The sequence below is a fragment of the Rhincodon typus genome, chromosome 10 (assembly GCF_021869965.1).
Source record: "Rhincodon typus isolate 14 chromosome 10, sRhiTyp1.1, whole genome shotgun sequence".
Classification (NCBI taxonomy): Eukaryota; Metazoa; Chordata; class Chondrichthyes; order Orectolobiformes; family Rhincodontidae; genus Rhincodon; species Rhincodon typus.
The window spans coordinates 10,919,211-10,937,010 of record NC_063341.1 but is presented as its reverse complement, the minus strand read 5'-3'; the positions used below and the strand labels follow the sequence as shown (position 1 = coordinate 10,937,010).

General features: G+C 42.3%; 1 protein-coding gene across 2 annotated transcripts in view; it reads right to left on the bottom strand.

Annotated features, from left to right (window-relative positions):
• Nucleotides 1-235: 235 nt before the first annotated feature.
• The window catches only part of lhx4 (LIM homeobox 4), a 200,231-nt gene continuing 182,666 nt past the window's right edge, over nt 236-17,800 (bottom strand). For both annotated transcript variants that reach the window (XM_048602136.1, XM_048602137.1), the window contains 4 exons: nt 15,760-15,962; nt 5,151-5,308; nt 3,667-3,838; nt 236-627 (listed from right to left, as the gene is read on the bottom strand). In XM_048602136.1, coding sequence (XP_048458093.1) covers nt 236-627; nt 3,667-3,838; nt 5,151-5,308; nt 15,760-15,962 — 925 coding nt within the window. The remainder of the gene's footprint in view (nt 628-3,666; nt 3,839-5,150; nt 5,309-15,759; nt 15,963-17,800) is intronic.

The following is a 17,800-nucleotide window of genomic DNA, read 5'->3' as shown; positions in this document are numbered from 1 at the left end:
TCTTCCCTTGCAAGCACTAGTTCACCAGCTAGGTCCACTTGGTAGATGCTTGTCCCCGACCAGTGGTTTGGTCCATAGATCTCCGTGCTGTATTTGAATTGGATTTATTTCCACAGAGTGAGGAAACCAAAGCTGTAAACACATACATTGCTTGCTTCAAATGTCCTGCAGCTACTGTGGCTACTAGTCCTCTTCTAGATGTCTCCATTGGATCTCAGACTAATGGTGTGGTACGTTAAAATTGAGGATGGTCCATGTCATCTAGCCACGAGGCAGGGCTTGTTGGAAAGTCTGGGTAACCGGCACTGCTACCTGTGGAGATATCAGAAGTAGGACCGCCTGTCATCATTCTCAGGGCCTGGCTCATTCCCTGTCCACCTTGTGCTATAATCCCCAAATTATTGTCAACATAGCCAAGGCTGTTCATTAAGGGGGTGTGTGCAGGGGCTGAGGCTACAGACGATGGGGACTGAGGGATTCCATAGGGGCTGCTGGCTCTCAGGTCATGGTACTGCTGCCCTATGGCATCGACAGTGAAGCCTCCATTCAGTAACTGTCTGCCAGTCATATCACTCACACCACTGTAAATTCCATTGGTGTGGCCAAGTTCAGAGAGGATCTGATCATCTGGAATAGTAAAGTACAAGCAAAATAATTAGTGGCTTTGGCCAAAGGCAAATAATTCTTGCAGACTATCATTGTAATTGCATCTCTTTTTAATTATTGTCTACTCAAAATGTTTGATGATAACACACATCATAAATAATCAGAAGCTTACATAGTAGATTAGCTCATTTAAACAAAGGGGAGGTTACAGCTCATTCCAGTTGAAGGGTTACACTCTAGAACCAAATAATGGGGGCAATTTTACATAAGGCACAAAAACTCCCTCAAAGTGACAAAAATGGGACTTATGCTGCAATGCTAGCTTAGCCTGTGTGAACCAAAATTGGCTGACCCTTAGAAGACAAAGGGTGGTAGTGGATGGAAAATATTCAACATGGTGCTCAGTTACGAGTGGTGTACCACAAGGATCTGTTCTGGGTCCTCTTCTATTTGTGATTTTTGTAAATGATTTGGATGAAGGAGTGGAAGGGTGGATTAGTAAGTTCGCGGACGATACGAAGGTGGGTCGAGTTGTGGATAGTGCGGAGGGCTGTTCTAGGTTACAAAGGGACATTTATAGGATGCAGAGCTGGGCTGAGAAGTGGCAGATGCAGTTTAACCCTGAAAAGTGTGAGGTGATTCATTTTGGAAGGACAAACTTGAAAGCAGAATACGGGGTTAACAGAAAGATTCTTGGCAGTGTGGAGGAGCAGAGGGATCTTGGGGTTCATGTTCACAGTTCCCTGAGAGCTGTCACCCAGGTGGATAGAGTTGTTAAGAAGGCGTATGGTGTGTTAGTTTTCATTAATAGAGGGATTGAGTTCAAGAGCCATGAAGTTATGCTCCAGCTATACAAAAACCTGGTTCGGCGACATCTGGAGTATTGTGTCCAGTTCTGGTCACCTCATTACAGGAAGGATGTGGAAGCGTTCGAAAAGGTGCAGAGATTTACCAGGATGTTGCCTGGAATGGAGGGAAGGTCTTATGACGAAAGGTTGAGAGAGCTAGGGCTTTTCTCTTTAGACCGACGAAGGATGAGAGGTGACTTGATAGAGGTGTAAATAAATGATCAGAGGTATAGATAGAGTGGACAGCCAGAGACTTTTTCCTAGGGTGGAGTTAGCTATTACGAGGGGGCATAGTTTTAAAGTGCGTGGAGGTAGATATAGGGGAGACGTCAGAGGTAGGTTCTTTACTCAGAGTGGTCGGGGCGTGGAATGCATTGCCGGAGCGGGTAGTGGATTCAACCTCATTAGGGGCATTTAAGCGGCTATTAGATAGGCTTATAGAAGATAGTATAAGGTAGGGGTGGAGGTTAGATAGACCTTAGGTTTAGGGTAAAAGTTCGGAACAACATTGTGGGCCGAAGGGCCTGTACTGTGCTGTACTGTTCTATATTCTATGTTCTAGCTGCAAGACACCATCATGGTCAGGGAGATGAAACAGGAGTATGAACAGTCCAAGGGTTCCGTAAACAGCTGATTGTCACTTAAAATGTTTGCTGGCATTCGATAAAGCGGCTACACAACATTTTGGTAGCCAGTGTTTCTTTGAACACTCTTTGCTCATCAGTTGTTTGGGAGAAAACATGGCATCATTGCAGCTGGAACTGAGAAGGGGATTTCCAAAACACAGAGAGACACTCTGTCAAGAGTCTACCATCGCTTGAGCATTAGTTATTCTGGAAATGCTCTGATGATTTCAGTTAAAAAGAGAGAAGCCTTATGGTACGATGCACAGTCCCTGCTCTGAGTTGGAGTTTCTGTGTCCAAATCCTACTCCAGGACCCGGGGGGGTTGGGGGGGGGGGGGGGGTGTGGGGGGGGGGGGGATGGGAAGGTGGCACAGAAAATGTGTTTATAACATAACCAAACAGTTGGTTATCATTCTGTAAACCTTTCCAGTATTCCCAGAGCAGGCAGGAGAAGTGGGAGCATCTCCTGGTCAGCTACACTTGATGAGGAGTCAAGTACAACCCCTCAATCAATAGCTTTTGGTGGCAGGCTATTCCAAAAACCAGCTACGGAAACAGCCATACAGAAATTTACGCCTGTCTCCATAGAGATTATTACTGATTTATAAATGCTTTCAATCATGAGAATAAATTGTAATTCCCTTCGTGCTATTTTTGGTGGCTGTTTTGGTGGATTAGGTGGGTTAGACATGAAAAATACAGGGGGAGGGAATGGGTCTGGGTGGGATGATCTTCGGAGGGGCAGTGTGGACTCGTTGGGCCGAATGGCCTGTTTCCAAACTGTAGGGATTCTATGAAGTCAGTCTCAGACGTGACAATAGTGATGCCTTAGCAAGACAATGGAATAGGGTGTCACTCAACCCTTTCAAAATATTACTGCCATAAAAGTCAAACCTCCAGTTTTTAACCAAAAGTTCAATGTTAGAAATTTAACTTTTTCATGAGTATAAACAGTATACATAAAAGATTTCAAATACTACAAACAGATGAATTGCATCTCTGTATAACATGTATGGTGCTATCAGTGCTAGTGTGTGTTTGTCTATAGATGGGGGCATAGGGGCATGATGGGAGCATTTGGGAGATGCGACAGAAGTAGCTTTTGCAAAGTAGATAGTGGAACCACTGTACATTGGTGTTTGGTGGGAATGAATGTTTCTGCTTTGGAAGGGGTACTGATCAAATAAACTCTTTTTTTCCAGGATCACGTTGAGCTTATCAAATTGTTGCAGCTTACTTGTGAGGGTATTCCATCAAATTGCTGCCTTTTGTCAGTGGTAGAGAAGCTTTCACATATTTGAAAGTGAGCCAAGCATTTTTGAGACTCTACCTGGCATTATTAGGCTGCAAGTGTTTTTCCAGGAACTTAAAACAGGACTTGAGAATTCATATACAGTTTGCTCAATGACAATTCCTACCGTGCTGCAGGCCGCACGGGATCTGTTGCTTTCTCAAAGTCCACACAGCTCTTTCTGAAGTCGTAAGCAATGATTGTGAGGTATTGCTCTTGATCTGCAACCACTAAAGCTGGCATGGTTGAATCCCAAAACTCATTCAGATACATTAACCTCACTTGGGTTCACTCACCTCTGAAACTCAATTCACTGTCGCTGAGGCCCCCATCCTCCACTGAGCTCTCTTTCCCATTCTTTGCCCCTCCACGGCTTCTCTTCACATTCTTATAATACTGGCCCCATCTGTGTCTGCCTGCATCCTTCTTTAAGCGTTTCTCTTTAGCTCTTCTGTTCTGGAACCAAACCTGAAAGAGGTTCAAGTATTTTGATTTATACCTGTTCAGTATAATACCTGTTCAACTCTAGCTAGAGTATTTCAACACTATGTTAGGTGAAATGCAGCAGTTTATGTTTGTTATTTAAAATAATTTGTCTTACAGCCTTATGAAAGAACATATCTATGTGCTTAGGCATGTGGTTGGTTGAGTATAGGATGTACACTAACAATATTCTACATCCTGATATTTGGTGGATGGGGAGAGGCTTGGGAGCTGAATACAGCATTTCAAAACTGTATGAAGAAATTCAAAGAAGCATCCTTAATCAACAATTCTTTTGTGTCATTGATAAATATTCAACGTCTGTAGATTCAGCTTGGGGCAGGGCCTAGATATGGCTCCAGTCTGGGTATATATCATTGTTGATTAAAATTCACTAAAAACCCAGGCAAAGTCTCCCTTTCAAGGGCTCAAGTCAAGGCATAGTTCTTAATGTACTGTCCAGCCCCATAGATTCCATCTTGTTGAATGCTCAAGCCATCTAAAGATGAGGACACACAAGTTATCTAATTACCTGAGAAAGCTCTTTCACCAGGAGTCAACACAAGATTACTTACTTGGTTGTCTCAATTAGACTGAGGACATCAAGGCCTTTTACAGAGGTTAAGCTGCAGCCAAATGAAGTTTATTGACAATGACCGAGGAAAGGCATCTCAATCAATTAAATATCCCCTGGAATCCCCTTCATTGCCACTGCCATGTAGTTCTGAAGATCAGAGCTTGCGTGGAACAGTGGCAGGGGAAAGGATGCTGCCAAACCTGCTGAGCTTCTCCAGCAATTTGTTTCAGATTTCCAGCATCTGCTGTATTTTGCTCTTATGTGAGGCCATTTAAACTGTTTCATTCAATGGCCTTGTTCTGGAATTGATTTGGATTGCATTGCTCACCTTTTGTAAGGCTTACTGCAGCATTATAGTGAATAGCTTTCGGTGAATGTTGCTTATTTCACACAAGGATCATTCTGACACTAGCTGTAAGAAGTTAAGGTATGTGTGAATAATTTGGTTTACAATCCTGCATCTTCATCCCATTCCACTTGAGAGCGAGAAATATTTACCTCGGTTTGGAATGAGTAAACTGGTCAACACTGGTAATTGTTAAATAATGATGCTTGTCATTAGGATGTCACTCCTCAGTACCATTGTGAACTCAAAACACTGCGTTGAAGCCACTTCAACTGAAAACTGGGGACTGGGAAATACACACAAGTAGTACTTTCTAAAGTGAAAGTCTTAGTTAAAAAAAAGTTACTTCCTGCAAGTATTTTTTTCTTTCTTACCTGTACAACTCTCATATCAAGCCCTGTCTCTGAGGAAAGCTGTTCTCTCACATGGCGAGCTGGTTTTGGAGACGTTTTGTATGCATTCTTTAGTGTTTCCAACTGCTTGGCTGTAATGGTCGTACGAGGTCTCTTGGCTCCAGCCTCTGCATCAGCATCTGTATTAGATAGGATTGGTTCTTATCAGATCTTAATTTACCGGCATAAACACACAAAAGAGCTTCTGCGGCAAATCTAAAGGTTCTGAATTATGTTACAGTGCCAACATACATCAGTATAGCATCTTTGATGTGGTCAGACAGTGCAAAGCACACTACAGGAGTGTATTCATATAAAATACTGAGCCATGACAGGAGATATTAGGTCGAACGCTTGGTCAAAGAGGCACGGTTTAAACTGGGAAAGGATGAAAGCGCAAATAGCAATGCAAAGAGGCTTAGCAAGGGCTTTGGCTGATGAAGGCTTGGCCACCATCAAGAGAGCACTTACAGTCAGCCATGTTCATATTGGTTCAGTGCAGATTTCTCAAGGCTGTCGGACTGGTGGAGATTATAGAGATGGGGAAGGGTTGAGGCCATGGAGAAATTTGTAAACAAGGACAAAAATTTTAAAATCATGGTGTTACTTAACCAGGACCCAGTGTAAGGTGAGCGAGCTCACAGAGAAGATGGATGACTAGCACTTATATGAGATGGGACACTGGCAGCAAGTTTTGAATGGCCTTAAATTTCTGAAATGCAGAACTAGAGATTTTGACTAGGACGAAATTGGAAAGGTCAAGTCTAGTCAAACATACAACATATAATGTTAGAGCTATGCAGCTTATAATTGTCTCCAAGCACTTCAGTGAAAAAGTACAATGGCTGCCAATTGATAGAGTACATTTCCTTGTAAGCTAAGATCTTGAATTCATCTAATTTTATATCATTGAAGAAGCAATATTGTACATAGTACGCAATTCACAATAGTGAAGAAATTTATAATTGATATGTCAAAAAACATATGGAAAAACATTTTAGGATGAAGTTACTTCTATGAAAATACACTACTGTGAGCGTGTGAATAGATACTGTCTCACAGTCGGACCACCTTATTGAATCCTTTACTGTCAAAGTATGAGCAACCAGAGACCTGGGTGAGAATTTCCACTGTGAGATCTTTCCCTCACCTGGTGTAACTCCACCAGATGCATTAAAGAAACCTGGAAACTAGTGTCATTTTTCCAGAGTTTCCATACTTTTCCATTGAAGTCATGATAGAGACACAAAGATGAATCCCATGGTGTTAAAATCTCCTTTGTTGATGGGCCATAGAAAAAGCTTTTGACGTGACTGATGATGGACTCCTCCATCTTGGGGAAATGATAGACAATGTACAGGGTTGGTATCATTTCTGACTTGTATATAGTCTATTGTGGATGTGGAGACTGAATCCTTTGACGTGGCATGTGATTATTCAATAGGAACCTTGAAAGGAGCCACTGATAACTTCAAAGGACCAACACTTTTATTGCACATAACGAAAGCAACATGGCTGAAGGAGTTAAGATATGGATCAGGCATGATCTAATTGAATGACAGACCAAGCTAGAGAGCTGAATCACTAACAAGCTTGCTGGTAGTCTGTTCCATCCACCTTTTACAAGGTTTATGGAACACAAACTACATTATAAAATTAATGGTTCTCATGTAAAACCAATGCAAAAGACCACTAGGGAGAATTTGTTTGAGTAGCATTGCTTCTAGCAGTGCCACATAGATTCTGTAAATTCCCTGAGCACAGGCCTGCCACCAGATCACTGTGCTGTCCATTTTCTTTTTGGCAATGCTATCGCTGAGAAAGCTAAGGCAAATGAGGCAAGTATTAACTGCTGGCACTGTCTGTACCCAGGGAATCAATACAGTTTGTGAAAGACATGCTGTGCAAACAAGTTTCTTCCACTGCATTTTCAAGACTTTTCTGAAAAAAGCTGCAATGATTTCAGAACCTATTTTTATTTCAAACAGGTAAATCAACGCAGTAGCTTCAAGGCCAAAAGGTAGAATATCCATTCTAGATATAATGTATAGGTTGACCATTGCTTTTCAGGTACCTATTGGATAGTGTTGATTCTGCATACAGAACTTATTCAGCTGGGACATACTGGCCTGCTGATCTGCCATTTTCTACATTCTGAGATGATGAAAAGTTTAATAAATTCACCAGCAGATGAATAGAGGTCAATAAATCCAAGTGTATGAACCTGTCATGGTCGCATCTAAAGAAACAGCTTAGCTTTTAAAAAATGCTGTCTGCAATAAAAAGAAAGCTACTTGTGAGAGTAAAGCCTGATCTATAACAACACTTTTATAAGAAACATTTTGGACTGAAAACAGCCTTTGACTTCAATACAAAAGAATATCAAATGTGGTGTAAAAGGCACTTTCTGAAGAAGGGTCCAGACCCGAAACGTTAGCTTTCCTGCTCCTCTGATGCTGCCTGGCCTGCTGTGTTCATCCAGCTCTACACTGTGTTATCCCATTTACTGTGCCTCCTTTTCGAGTTATTGGTACAGACTAGTTTTATCCTTGATGCTGGGTGAAGGATATCAATGCACTTTCCTTCCCGAGTTTCCTGTTCTCCCTTCTGAAATGCTCTGAGCAGCTTTTCCAAGAGCATTGACACATCTCCACTATACTCCCACACAGGGAGGTAGAGTATATGTTTAACTCAATTTCAATGACATTACTTCCTACATCTCTGGCTACTTCCCCAATATTATTTAATCAATACTCTCCACAAAAATCAAGTTTCAATGGCTAGCTTGTGTTTACTACGAACTGCAGTTGATCCAATAAGAGTAATATCCAGGATAGGTGACACACAGAACATAACCTAGATACATGTCCCTAGATTCGATGGGCTTTTCATTTAACAGGCCAGCCATGTGGAATCTTCTCAAAATCCTTGCTAAAACTCCATGTTGGGCACATAAATTGCATTTCCTTCATCAATCCTCCTTGTTATTTCCTCAAATGAATTAAAATCAAGTTAATCAGACTATCTTCCAATTCAAGGCAAGATGTGCACTAGTAAAAGTATGTTCTACCAGTTGTATGCTGCATATCTTTGCAGACTGGTAGAAAACTGGTTGATCATGTTGTGTAGTTTGAACATATTGGCTGATCTTCCCCAGTCCAAGCAGGTACATTCAGAGACAGGGGACAGGATGCAAGCCAAAACCCCAACAGATTATCTCCCTTATCTTGTACTGCCTTTGGGCAGGTTTCCCAAGGCTAGGCAGCCCATTCTACAGAGTTGAGCTGGCAATTAGTCCAGAAAAGGCTTCACTCAAGCTGATAGCATTTGCCTGACCTGTTCCAGTTCCAAACTGTGCCTCAAGGGCAGCAATGATGCAGCGGGACAACCTCACCACGAGTGGTGAAGAGAACCATCAGCTTACAGTCCCTTTTCCCCTTACAGCTCAATGAATGAGCAACAAGCATGGAAAGATGATACAGGGACAAAATCATTCCTGTGGAGGGATACTTCTTCTGCCAAAATCACCCAAATACTACGTGCCTTCTTTAATTTTCAAGTTCTGGTAGGCTTCTGAAAGTCTTCTGAAAGTACCCCCACATTGAAGAACCCTCACTCTTGTCTTTTTGCCACAAAAAATGCCATCTCTTTTGGTGGGTTTCAAGCCTTCCAGCTCTGTGGGTCCCACTTTGAGAAACCACTTACTTTCCATAATTAGGTGGCACACATGGAGACAGACAATTAAGAGCCCGCCTCTTCCAACATGGCACAGAGCTGCATCTGAGTGGCAAATACAGGCTCAAGAAATTTTATTTTATTCATTTAAAGAATGTGGACATCGTTGGCTAGGCCAGCATTTGTTTCCAATCCCTGATTACCCTCGAGAAGGCATTGGTGAGCTGTTGACTTGAACCACTGTAGTTCTAGGGGTGTAAGTAAAACCTGTTAGGAAGGGAGTTTCAGGATTTGAAGGAATGGTTATATTGTTCTAAATTAGGATGTTGTAGCACTTGGAAGGGAACTTGCCAATGGCAACGTTCCTGTGTAACCGCTGCCCTTGACCTTCTAATCAGTGGAGGCCACAGGTTTGGAAATTGCTGTTACAGGAGGTTTTATTCTTTGCTTCGGTGCATCTTTCTTGCTATCAGCAACTGTGCATCTGTGGTTCAGGGAGTAAATGTTGAAGGTAATGGATAGGGCACCAATCGAACATGCTCCATTGTACTCCTTATTTGTGCCTTATGGATGTTGGATAGAATCACAAAGCAAGTTATGTCCTCTGGAATTCCCAACCTCTGACCTGTTCTTGTAGCCACAGTTTTTGTATAGCCAGTCCAGTAGAATTTCTGGACAATGGTGTTCCCCCAGAATTTTGATAATGGGAGACTTAGAGAAATGCCATTCAATGTCAAGAGGCAATGGTTACATGCTTTCTTGCTCGAGATTGTCATTGCCTGGTGCTTGTGTCGCACAAATGTTACTTGCCACTTAACAGTCCAAGTCTAAATGTTGTCTGATCTTGCTTCATATGGACAAACAGCTTTTATGGTATTTTGTATATTACATTTGTTTTATTGGTTGTGGGTATGGGATCCTTTACGTTTGTCAGTACATCAATACCCACAACCAATAAAACTAATGTAATATACAAAATACCATGCAAGGACTGTGAGAAACATACTAGGCCAAACTGGAAGAAAACTGACAATTAGAATACACAAACACCAACTAGGCACCAAGAGACATGACCAATTCTCACTGGTGTCAATACATACGGACAAAGAAAGACACAAATTTGACTGGGGCAACACATCCGTAATAGCATGAGCCAAACAGAGACATGCCAGGGAATTCCTGGAGGCCTGGCATTCCAACTGGAATTCCATCAACAAACACATTCAACTGGACCCAATATACAAACCACTGAAAAACAGAACCTGAAGTAATGCCAACCAGCCCAGCAAACCGAGGCATATAAATAACAAGCGGGACAGAATGCCAATGCTTCACTGGAGGCGCATTGACAATGTTACCTAGCAGGGTGACGAAATGTCTGCAATCAAACACACTGGCTCGGCAAGCAAGTCTACAAGCTCATCAGTCCCATTTAGCTTAGTGGTAGTGGTAAAGCCAGCCTAATCTGAAGACAAGACATGTTTTATGGTCCCAATGTCAGACACCTAGTGTCCAAGGAAAAAATCCAGCCATTGTTTTTGAAGCAATAAATTAATACAGAATTTAAAATGATATGAGCAGAAGAAAATGGTGTTATTCTATTTAATATTTAAGTTACTTTTGAAAGTGTTCTGACACCAGAACAGCAATAGTCCCTCTTTGGGCCTTGTACCAAGTGCACACCCTTACTCTCATGAAGTCCTGTTCAAGCAGCAAGCTTAACATTAAGGTACAATTGTGCCAGCTGAATGAAGAGCTAGTGAAGTGTCATCAGATTACTGTCTAGTTTAAATCACTTCTGGTTACACAACTGACATAATTGATTAAAGTGGAAAAAACAGATTCAGAAATTGACATTTCAGGTTAATTAGTTTTGAGACATGGGAGTGGAATCCTCGAGAAAAGCTGAATATCCTGGGCCAATAGTCCACAAAGTTTTCCTCATTCCCGTTATAGGCTGACTGTTAAAGATCGATTGCTAAGATTCAGCAATTACCCCATTATCTTTATATCATGCAACTGTCAGGCTGGCAGGAGGTTAACTAGTTGGATCTTGGCCTTTATTTCACCTTCCACTACCATGGGTTCCTTTGTGGCTTTTAAGTTCCAGGTCCAAGTAATTTGTCTACCTTCAGGGGAAAGAAGACCTGCAAGCCTTTCTCCTGGAGCCAATGGTAAAGCCACCAATGCAAACACTGAGATTATGCAACAATAACAGAAAGTGCTAGCAGAACTCAGCAGGTCTGGCAGCATTTGCAAAGATAAAAACAGAGTTAATAGCAACCCTGTTTCTGAAGAAGGATCCCAACCTGAAACGTCAGCTTTCCTGATCCTCTGATGCTGCCTGTTCTCCTGTGTTCCTCCAGCTCCACACCTTGTTATCTCTGACTCCAGCATCTGCAGTTCTTGCTATCTCTTAATAGCAACCCTTTCTGCTTTGAGTTACTGCACGTAAAACATTAACGCTGTTTTTCTCCTGATAGCTACTGCCAGACCTGCTGAGTTTCTCCAGCACATTTCATTTTTGTTTCAAGCATCCCACAGTTCTTTGTTATTATGCTGTTGTTATGTCTGCGTTTAACGTTTCGGTGGCTTAGAACATTTGTGAATACATGAGACAATAAGTCAAGGCAATTGACAACCAGCTTTGCATGAGTTCCTTCTTAGAACTTGTGCATGCTTTTCACCTGCTAACCAATACAAAAAGCTCAGAGCTCTGCCTCCATTCGCATCTGAATGGAAATTAAGCCATTCACTGATCAATAACATATCCATAAATTGATCAGTTGGAGTTTAACTATCGGTGAATCAATCAAACCAGGAGTGAATGGGGATCTAATGCAATATGACAGCGTGATACTTTCAGATGAAGTGGTTGGTTTTTATTCTTATGCACACACGGGCCCAAAACAAATTTCTTTCTGCTCACAGTTTACAGAAAACACTTTCACTCGGTCTCTTCTCAAGTAATGGAAATTTTAGATTAGGACACAGCGGGTGAATAAATTATCCCAGCTGGCTAGTGAGAAGCACCAATTTTCCGGCCACTGAGAATGAATGGTTGGAAAATGAGGAGCTGGACATTTCCAGATTTCCAAAACTTTCCCCCCTGGAATAGAACGGGCAGGTTGTAAAGTGGAGCGGGCATTCCGCTCAAAATCTGGAACTGGCCCAGTGGCAGTGTTATGTATGAGCTTCTCACTGTCATTCCGCAACAGGAATGAAGGAGTTAACATTGTGCGGCTGATGGGCAGGATCACACAGCAACTATAAATCGTGCCTTACCCCCTCTCCTGCCCTGGCCTGCACTGATGGATTGGCTCAGGTGATGTAATGCACATTTGTATTTTGTGGTCTGATATTACTCAGAGCACATCACTTGCTCCAGGGACCTATTAATAACTATCTGTACAACAGGTTATTAGTAATTGTCATTAATCTCATTAATACTAGTCAATTGGTGGACTGCAGGTCAGAGAAAGACATTAGACTCGAAAACTTCAGCAGCGGGGCAGCTGTCAGTGAATCACTATTTTTTTGGTTCCATGCCTGAAACAATTAACAGGCCTGCATTGCATCTTTGTCATGTTCCTCGTGCCTCATTTTGTTTTGGAAACGAGACTTGTCCTCTTCACTTGGTAACTAAGTGAATGCACTTGTCATTTTTAAGTCAAGAATTCAACTTCCTGCCCCTCCTTTGCTGATCACTATCGCTGTGCAGGATGCGGATTAAACGCGACACTTTTAAAGGGCGCAAGCAGACGCGTTAGAGAAGTGTTATATGGTCTCCATTGTCCGGAATAGGTTACTTCAGAAACTGCATGGAAACAGGCCACTCAGGCCCAATTAGATCATGGTTGATCTGTAACTTAATGCCATCTACGCCCCCTCCCCCCACCATAAGGACATGAGAAGCAGGAGTGGGCCATTCGTCCCATGGCTGATCTGTCCCAGGCCTTAACTCTTTCATCCTAGCTGCACATAACCCTTAACTCATCTATTTCAAAAAAAATCTGTGTACCCCCTCTTTAAATAGTATCATTGATTTAGTGTCCACAACTCCTTAAGATAGACAATTCCAGACATTCACAACCCTCTGGGAGAAGCAATTCCTTTGCATCCTGTCCCCTTATTCAGTAATGATGTCCCGGAGTTTGAGATTGTCGAACGAATAGAAATATCGTCTCATCATCTACTCTGTTAAGACCCTTCCTTTTGTATGTTTCAATAGGATCCCCCTCACTCCTCCAAACTCTAAAGTCCGAACCTGTTTAGCCATTCTTGATAAGTCAACTCCTTCATCTCAGGAAGTGCTGGAGATGCTCAGCAGATCTGGCAGAATCTGTGGAGAGCAAAGCAAAGCCAACATTTTGAGTCCAGCAATCCTTCATCAGAACAGATGATGGTTGTTCACTTCTGAAGAAGAGTCACACTGGAGTCAAATGTTGACTCTGCTTTTCTCTCCACGGATGCTGCTGAGTTCCTCCAACAGTTTCTGTTTTTTTGCTTCAGATCATCAGCGTCTGCAGTTTTTTTATTTTATATCAGTCTAATGTATCCCTTTTTGAACTGCCTCCAACATCAGCATTTCTCTTCTTAAATATGGAGACCAAATCTGTACACAGTACTGCAGATGTGACCTCACCACCACTAGATGTGACTTTGCTCCAATAGCTAGCAGTAAAGATCAATATTCCATACCACCTTTATTGCTAACTACATTTGCATGCTAAAGGTTTGTGTTCCATGCACAAACACACCTAGATCCTTCAGTGCTGCACTTTTCTGGAATCTCTATTTTACTAATAGTCTACCTTTGATTCTTCTTACCAAAGTTCATTTCCCAGTTTCTTATATTAATCTCCATCTGCCAAAATGTTTTCACGCTCACAAAATATATCTGCATCCCATTGCAGAATCCTTATGTCCTCATCGCAACATGCCCTCAACTATTTTTGTATCATCCGTAATTTGGATACGTTACACTCTGGTCCCTTCTCGGATTTATATACACACACATATATGTATAGTAAATAATTGAGGTGCTAAGCTGAATCCTTGTGGCACTCCATTAGTTACGTTTTTGCAACTTGAAAATGATCCATTAATCCATATACATGTCTTCTGGGTGATAACCAATCCTCAATCCATATCAATACATTAACCTCAACAGCGTGAGTTCCAATCATGTGCAATAAATTTTACATGCCACCTTATCAAGTGCATTCAGCAAATCCAAACATGCTACATTTACTTGTTCCCCTTTATCAACTCTGTTTGTTATAACCTCCAAGAACTTGAGCAAATTTGTCAAACATGATTTCCCTTTCACAAAACTGTGTTCACCCCATTTGACTGTGTTATGCTTTTCTAAATATCCTATTATTTCTTCCTTAATAATGGACTCTAGCATTTTACAAAATACAGATGTTAGGATACTGGTCTATAGTTTCCTGCTTCCTAACTCCCTCCCTTCTTGAACAGAGGCATCACATTTGCAGTTTTTCAGTATGCTGGAATTGTTCCAGAATTCAGTGAGCTCTGGAATATTTTTATCAATGCCTCTACTATCTCTGCAGCTAGCTATGGTCCCATAAACCATATGACCTGTGCCTCACCATAATCTATCAATGTCAGTGTTGAAATTTTCAACTGATTCACAGCCAAATCTGTTTCTTGGGGAGAGAATTCGAGCTCCTTTGTGAAAAACATCATCCCTGAACAGCTGAGCACTAACCTTTACGCTTTGTTGTACTGGCCTCCAGCATTTGCAGCACAGAATATCTGTGACAACAAGGTGCAGGGCTGGATGAACACAGCAGGCCAAGCAGCATCATAGGAGCAGAGAGGCTGACGTTTCGGGCCTAGACCCTTCATCAGAATATCTGTATTTGCTGCTGTGCCATCCCTGATGTGGTAAAGCAGTATGATTGTCCCCTTGTTCACCCCATAACATTTATCTTGAAGACTTGGTTGTTGTTGAGTCAGATTTCTTGAATTTTATTAACAACACTAACTACTCGCACTGTTACGTGATCTCAGACTTACACACAGTCTGAATTCAGTGCTTGCTACAACAAGGCCTAAACTCTCCCATGTCCCAGCGCCCTACCCCACATACCAGGCCTTGTTACCATATAGCCTGCCACTACACACCCCCTGTTGTTAGTCACTAACAGTCCCCATTAACAACTACTCACCCTTTCAGCCTGATCGTTAGCAACTCCTTTGTCTGTCCAACTGTCTTTCTCTCTCTTTGGGCTCTATCCTATCGTTTACTCCCTACCCACCTCCCTATTTTCTGCATATGAACTGACGTTTTCCCAGCCACCATCAGTTCTGAGGAAGGGTCACCAAACCCGAAACGTTAACCCTGTTTTCTCCTCCACAGATGCTGCCAGACCTGCTGAGCTTTTCCAGCAACTTTGTTTTTGTTCCTGATTTACAGCATCCGCAGTTCTTTTGGTTTTACTTGCTACAACAAAGGTGAGGCGATGACCTTTATACTGAACCTTTGCATGTCATGATATCATCTAACTGTCTTAAGGGTACATTAACTGCTTGGTCAGGAATCTAAACAATAATATGGCCCTTGTGATCACAACATACTCAACAAGAAAACGTAGTACGTGTTCCAAAAGCAAATAACATGCATTGTGCTCTTTCATTAGAATTTATGACAGTGCAACAGTTCATAGAACTGCAAAAATGCACACTTTGCCGCGAAAAGATGCTGTAGAAATTGACGGTTTTTTTTAAAACCTGTTTTAAAATATGTTCCCATGTAATGGGCTCAAAAGATGCTGTTGGCATGAATGACTGTCTTTGACAGTATTCCCAGACGGATAGAGAGCATGCAATACAATCATCTTTTTTACAGTGTTACGTGACATACCCTTGCAAGTACAGTGCCTACCGTTTTGTTTGGCCGTCTCATAGTCCTCCTTACACACTAACCGGCTGTCCTCCATCAGATAGAATTCATCACCTGTAGACAGTTGCCGGTTACACATGACGCAGGAGAAACAGTGAAGGTGATAGACAAAGTCTTGAGCTTTCCTCACCACCTGGGTTGGGGGGATACCCTGCTGGCACGCTGCACATTTTGTCCCAAAACGTCTGCAATTAACCAGAAACAAAAAAAAAGGAGACAAGGTCATTTCATATTACCGGTTAGTACAACAAGAATGCTGCTGTTTTGTTTTGCCGATCTTTGACCTTGCAGATGATGGATTTGCGTTGGACATAACACCCTCCACAACCTCAGGGCTTTCCAAAGCACCTCACAGTCAAAATTGTACTATCATTCAGGATTTTTACGTGATGCCAAATGGAAAGTAAAACAGAAGTGCTGTAATACACAGCAGGTGGAATCCCAGGAGAAAAAAAGAGTTTCAGGCCAGTGAGAAATAGAGAAGTATAGAAACCAGGATTAGGCCACTCAGCCCTTCAAGCCTGCTCCGTCATTCAATATGACCATGGCTGATCGTTCAACTCAGTACCCTGTTCTCGTTTTCTCCCCATACCCTTTGCTCCCTTTAGTCATAACAATTGTATCTAACTCCTTCTTGAAAACATTCACCTCAACTGCTTTCCGTGCCAGAGAATTCCACAGGCTCACCACTGTCTGGCTGAAGAAATTTCTCCTGTTCTTGGTCCTAAAAGGCCTACCCCATATTCTTAGACTCTTGTCCAAACAATTGTGAAAGGATATCAATGGCACCATATCGTGATGACAAATGAAAGCTTTCCACTGTATTTCATTGTATTCCTATTGTAACATACATGTGACAATAAAATCACTTATCATCATCATTTAACCTGAAACTCTTGTCTTTCTCGGATGCTGCCTGACCTGCTAACTATTTCCAGCGCTTTTATTTTGTGATATTTCATACTTCTGGCATGCTGCGTTTGAATGGAGTGACGTGCATCTGAAAAGCAGCACCTGAATCCAGCGCTTTCTTTAATTTTCTTACCGGTTATGTGAGCCTCAGACATGCGCACAGCCGTGCAGCTTGGAGTGAACATTGCCTGCAGCAATGCAGCATGAGCTCAGGAGTGCTCTGATATGTGTCAGTCAAGATTACGTGCCCAAATCCCTGGAGTGGGATTCCAAGCCATGACCAGCTGCCTGAGAGGGTCCACTGAGCCTCAACTAATTCAAGTGGACATAAATGAGGTGTTCAGCAGGGTCAGGAGGGTAGATGGTCAATGAGCTTCACTAATACCAGAAAAGCGATCACTGAACGCTGGCCGATCCCTCTCTGAGTGCGGGATATCTTTGGCTGCCTGCCACCCACAAATGTGTTTACTCATCACATCATCGTTTAACTTTGAAAAATGATTATAATATTTCTGAGTGAATGGCTGAAGGTTGACTCGTAAGACGGCTACCAGTAATGCAAAAAAAAACAGTGCGCAGCATTATAGATTTCAGCACGCCGGGGCCAAGTCGCTCGGAGACCCACATTCAAGCAAATCCACCATCAATCACAAAGCCTGCTTTTCCATATTTCGACTGCTTGCTTTTAAAATTGGACTGGCCTTAAAAGCAAACATACGCAGCATTTTGGTGGCGACTCAGTTGGCAGCTTTCTCACCTGTACCAGAAGGCTGTGATTCATGCTTCACTCTAAGACAACCTCACATCAGCCAGACCATCATGCAAGCACAGCACAGATGAAGTGCTGCAGTGTCTACGTGCTGAGGGACGCACGGAAGCTTGAAGCAGCTGCTGCCAAGGTACAGTGGGGAAAGACCACCATCTGAGGTCTTTCTGCTGAAGTTAAATGGGGGTCTGTTCAGTAATTGGACCCTCCCGGTGTCTCAAATGTATGGAAATATAGTCTTGTTTGCTGGAGAGAGTCAAGCTCCAATGTTAGTTTGTTCCTTCATATGCTGCTGTATAGAACCAAACTGCTTTAGTGACCATGTATGTATACAAATATATTTTT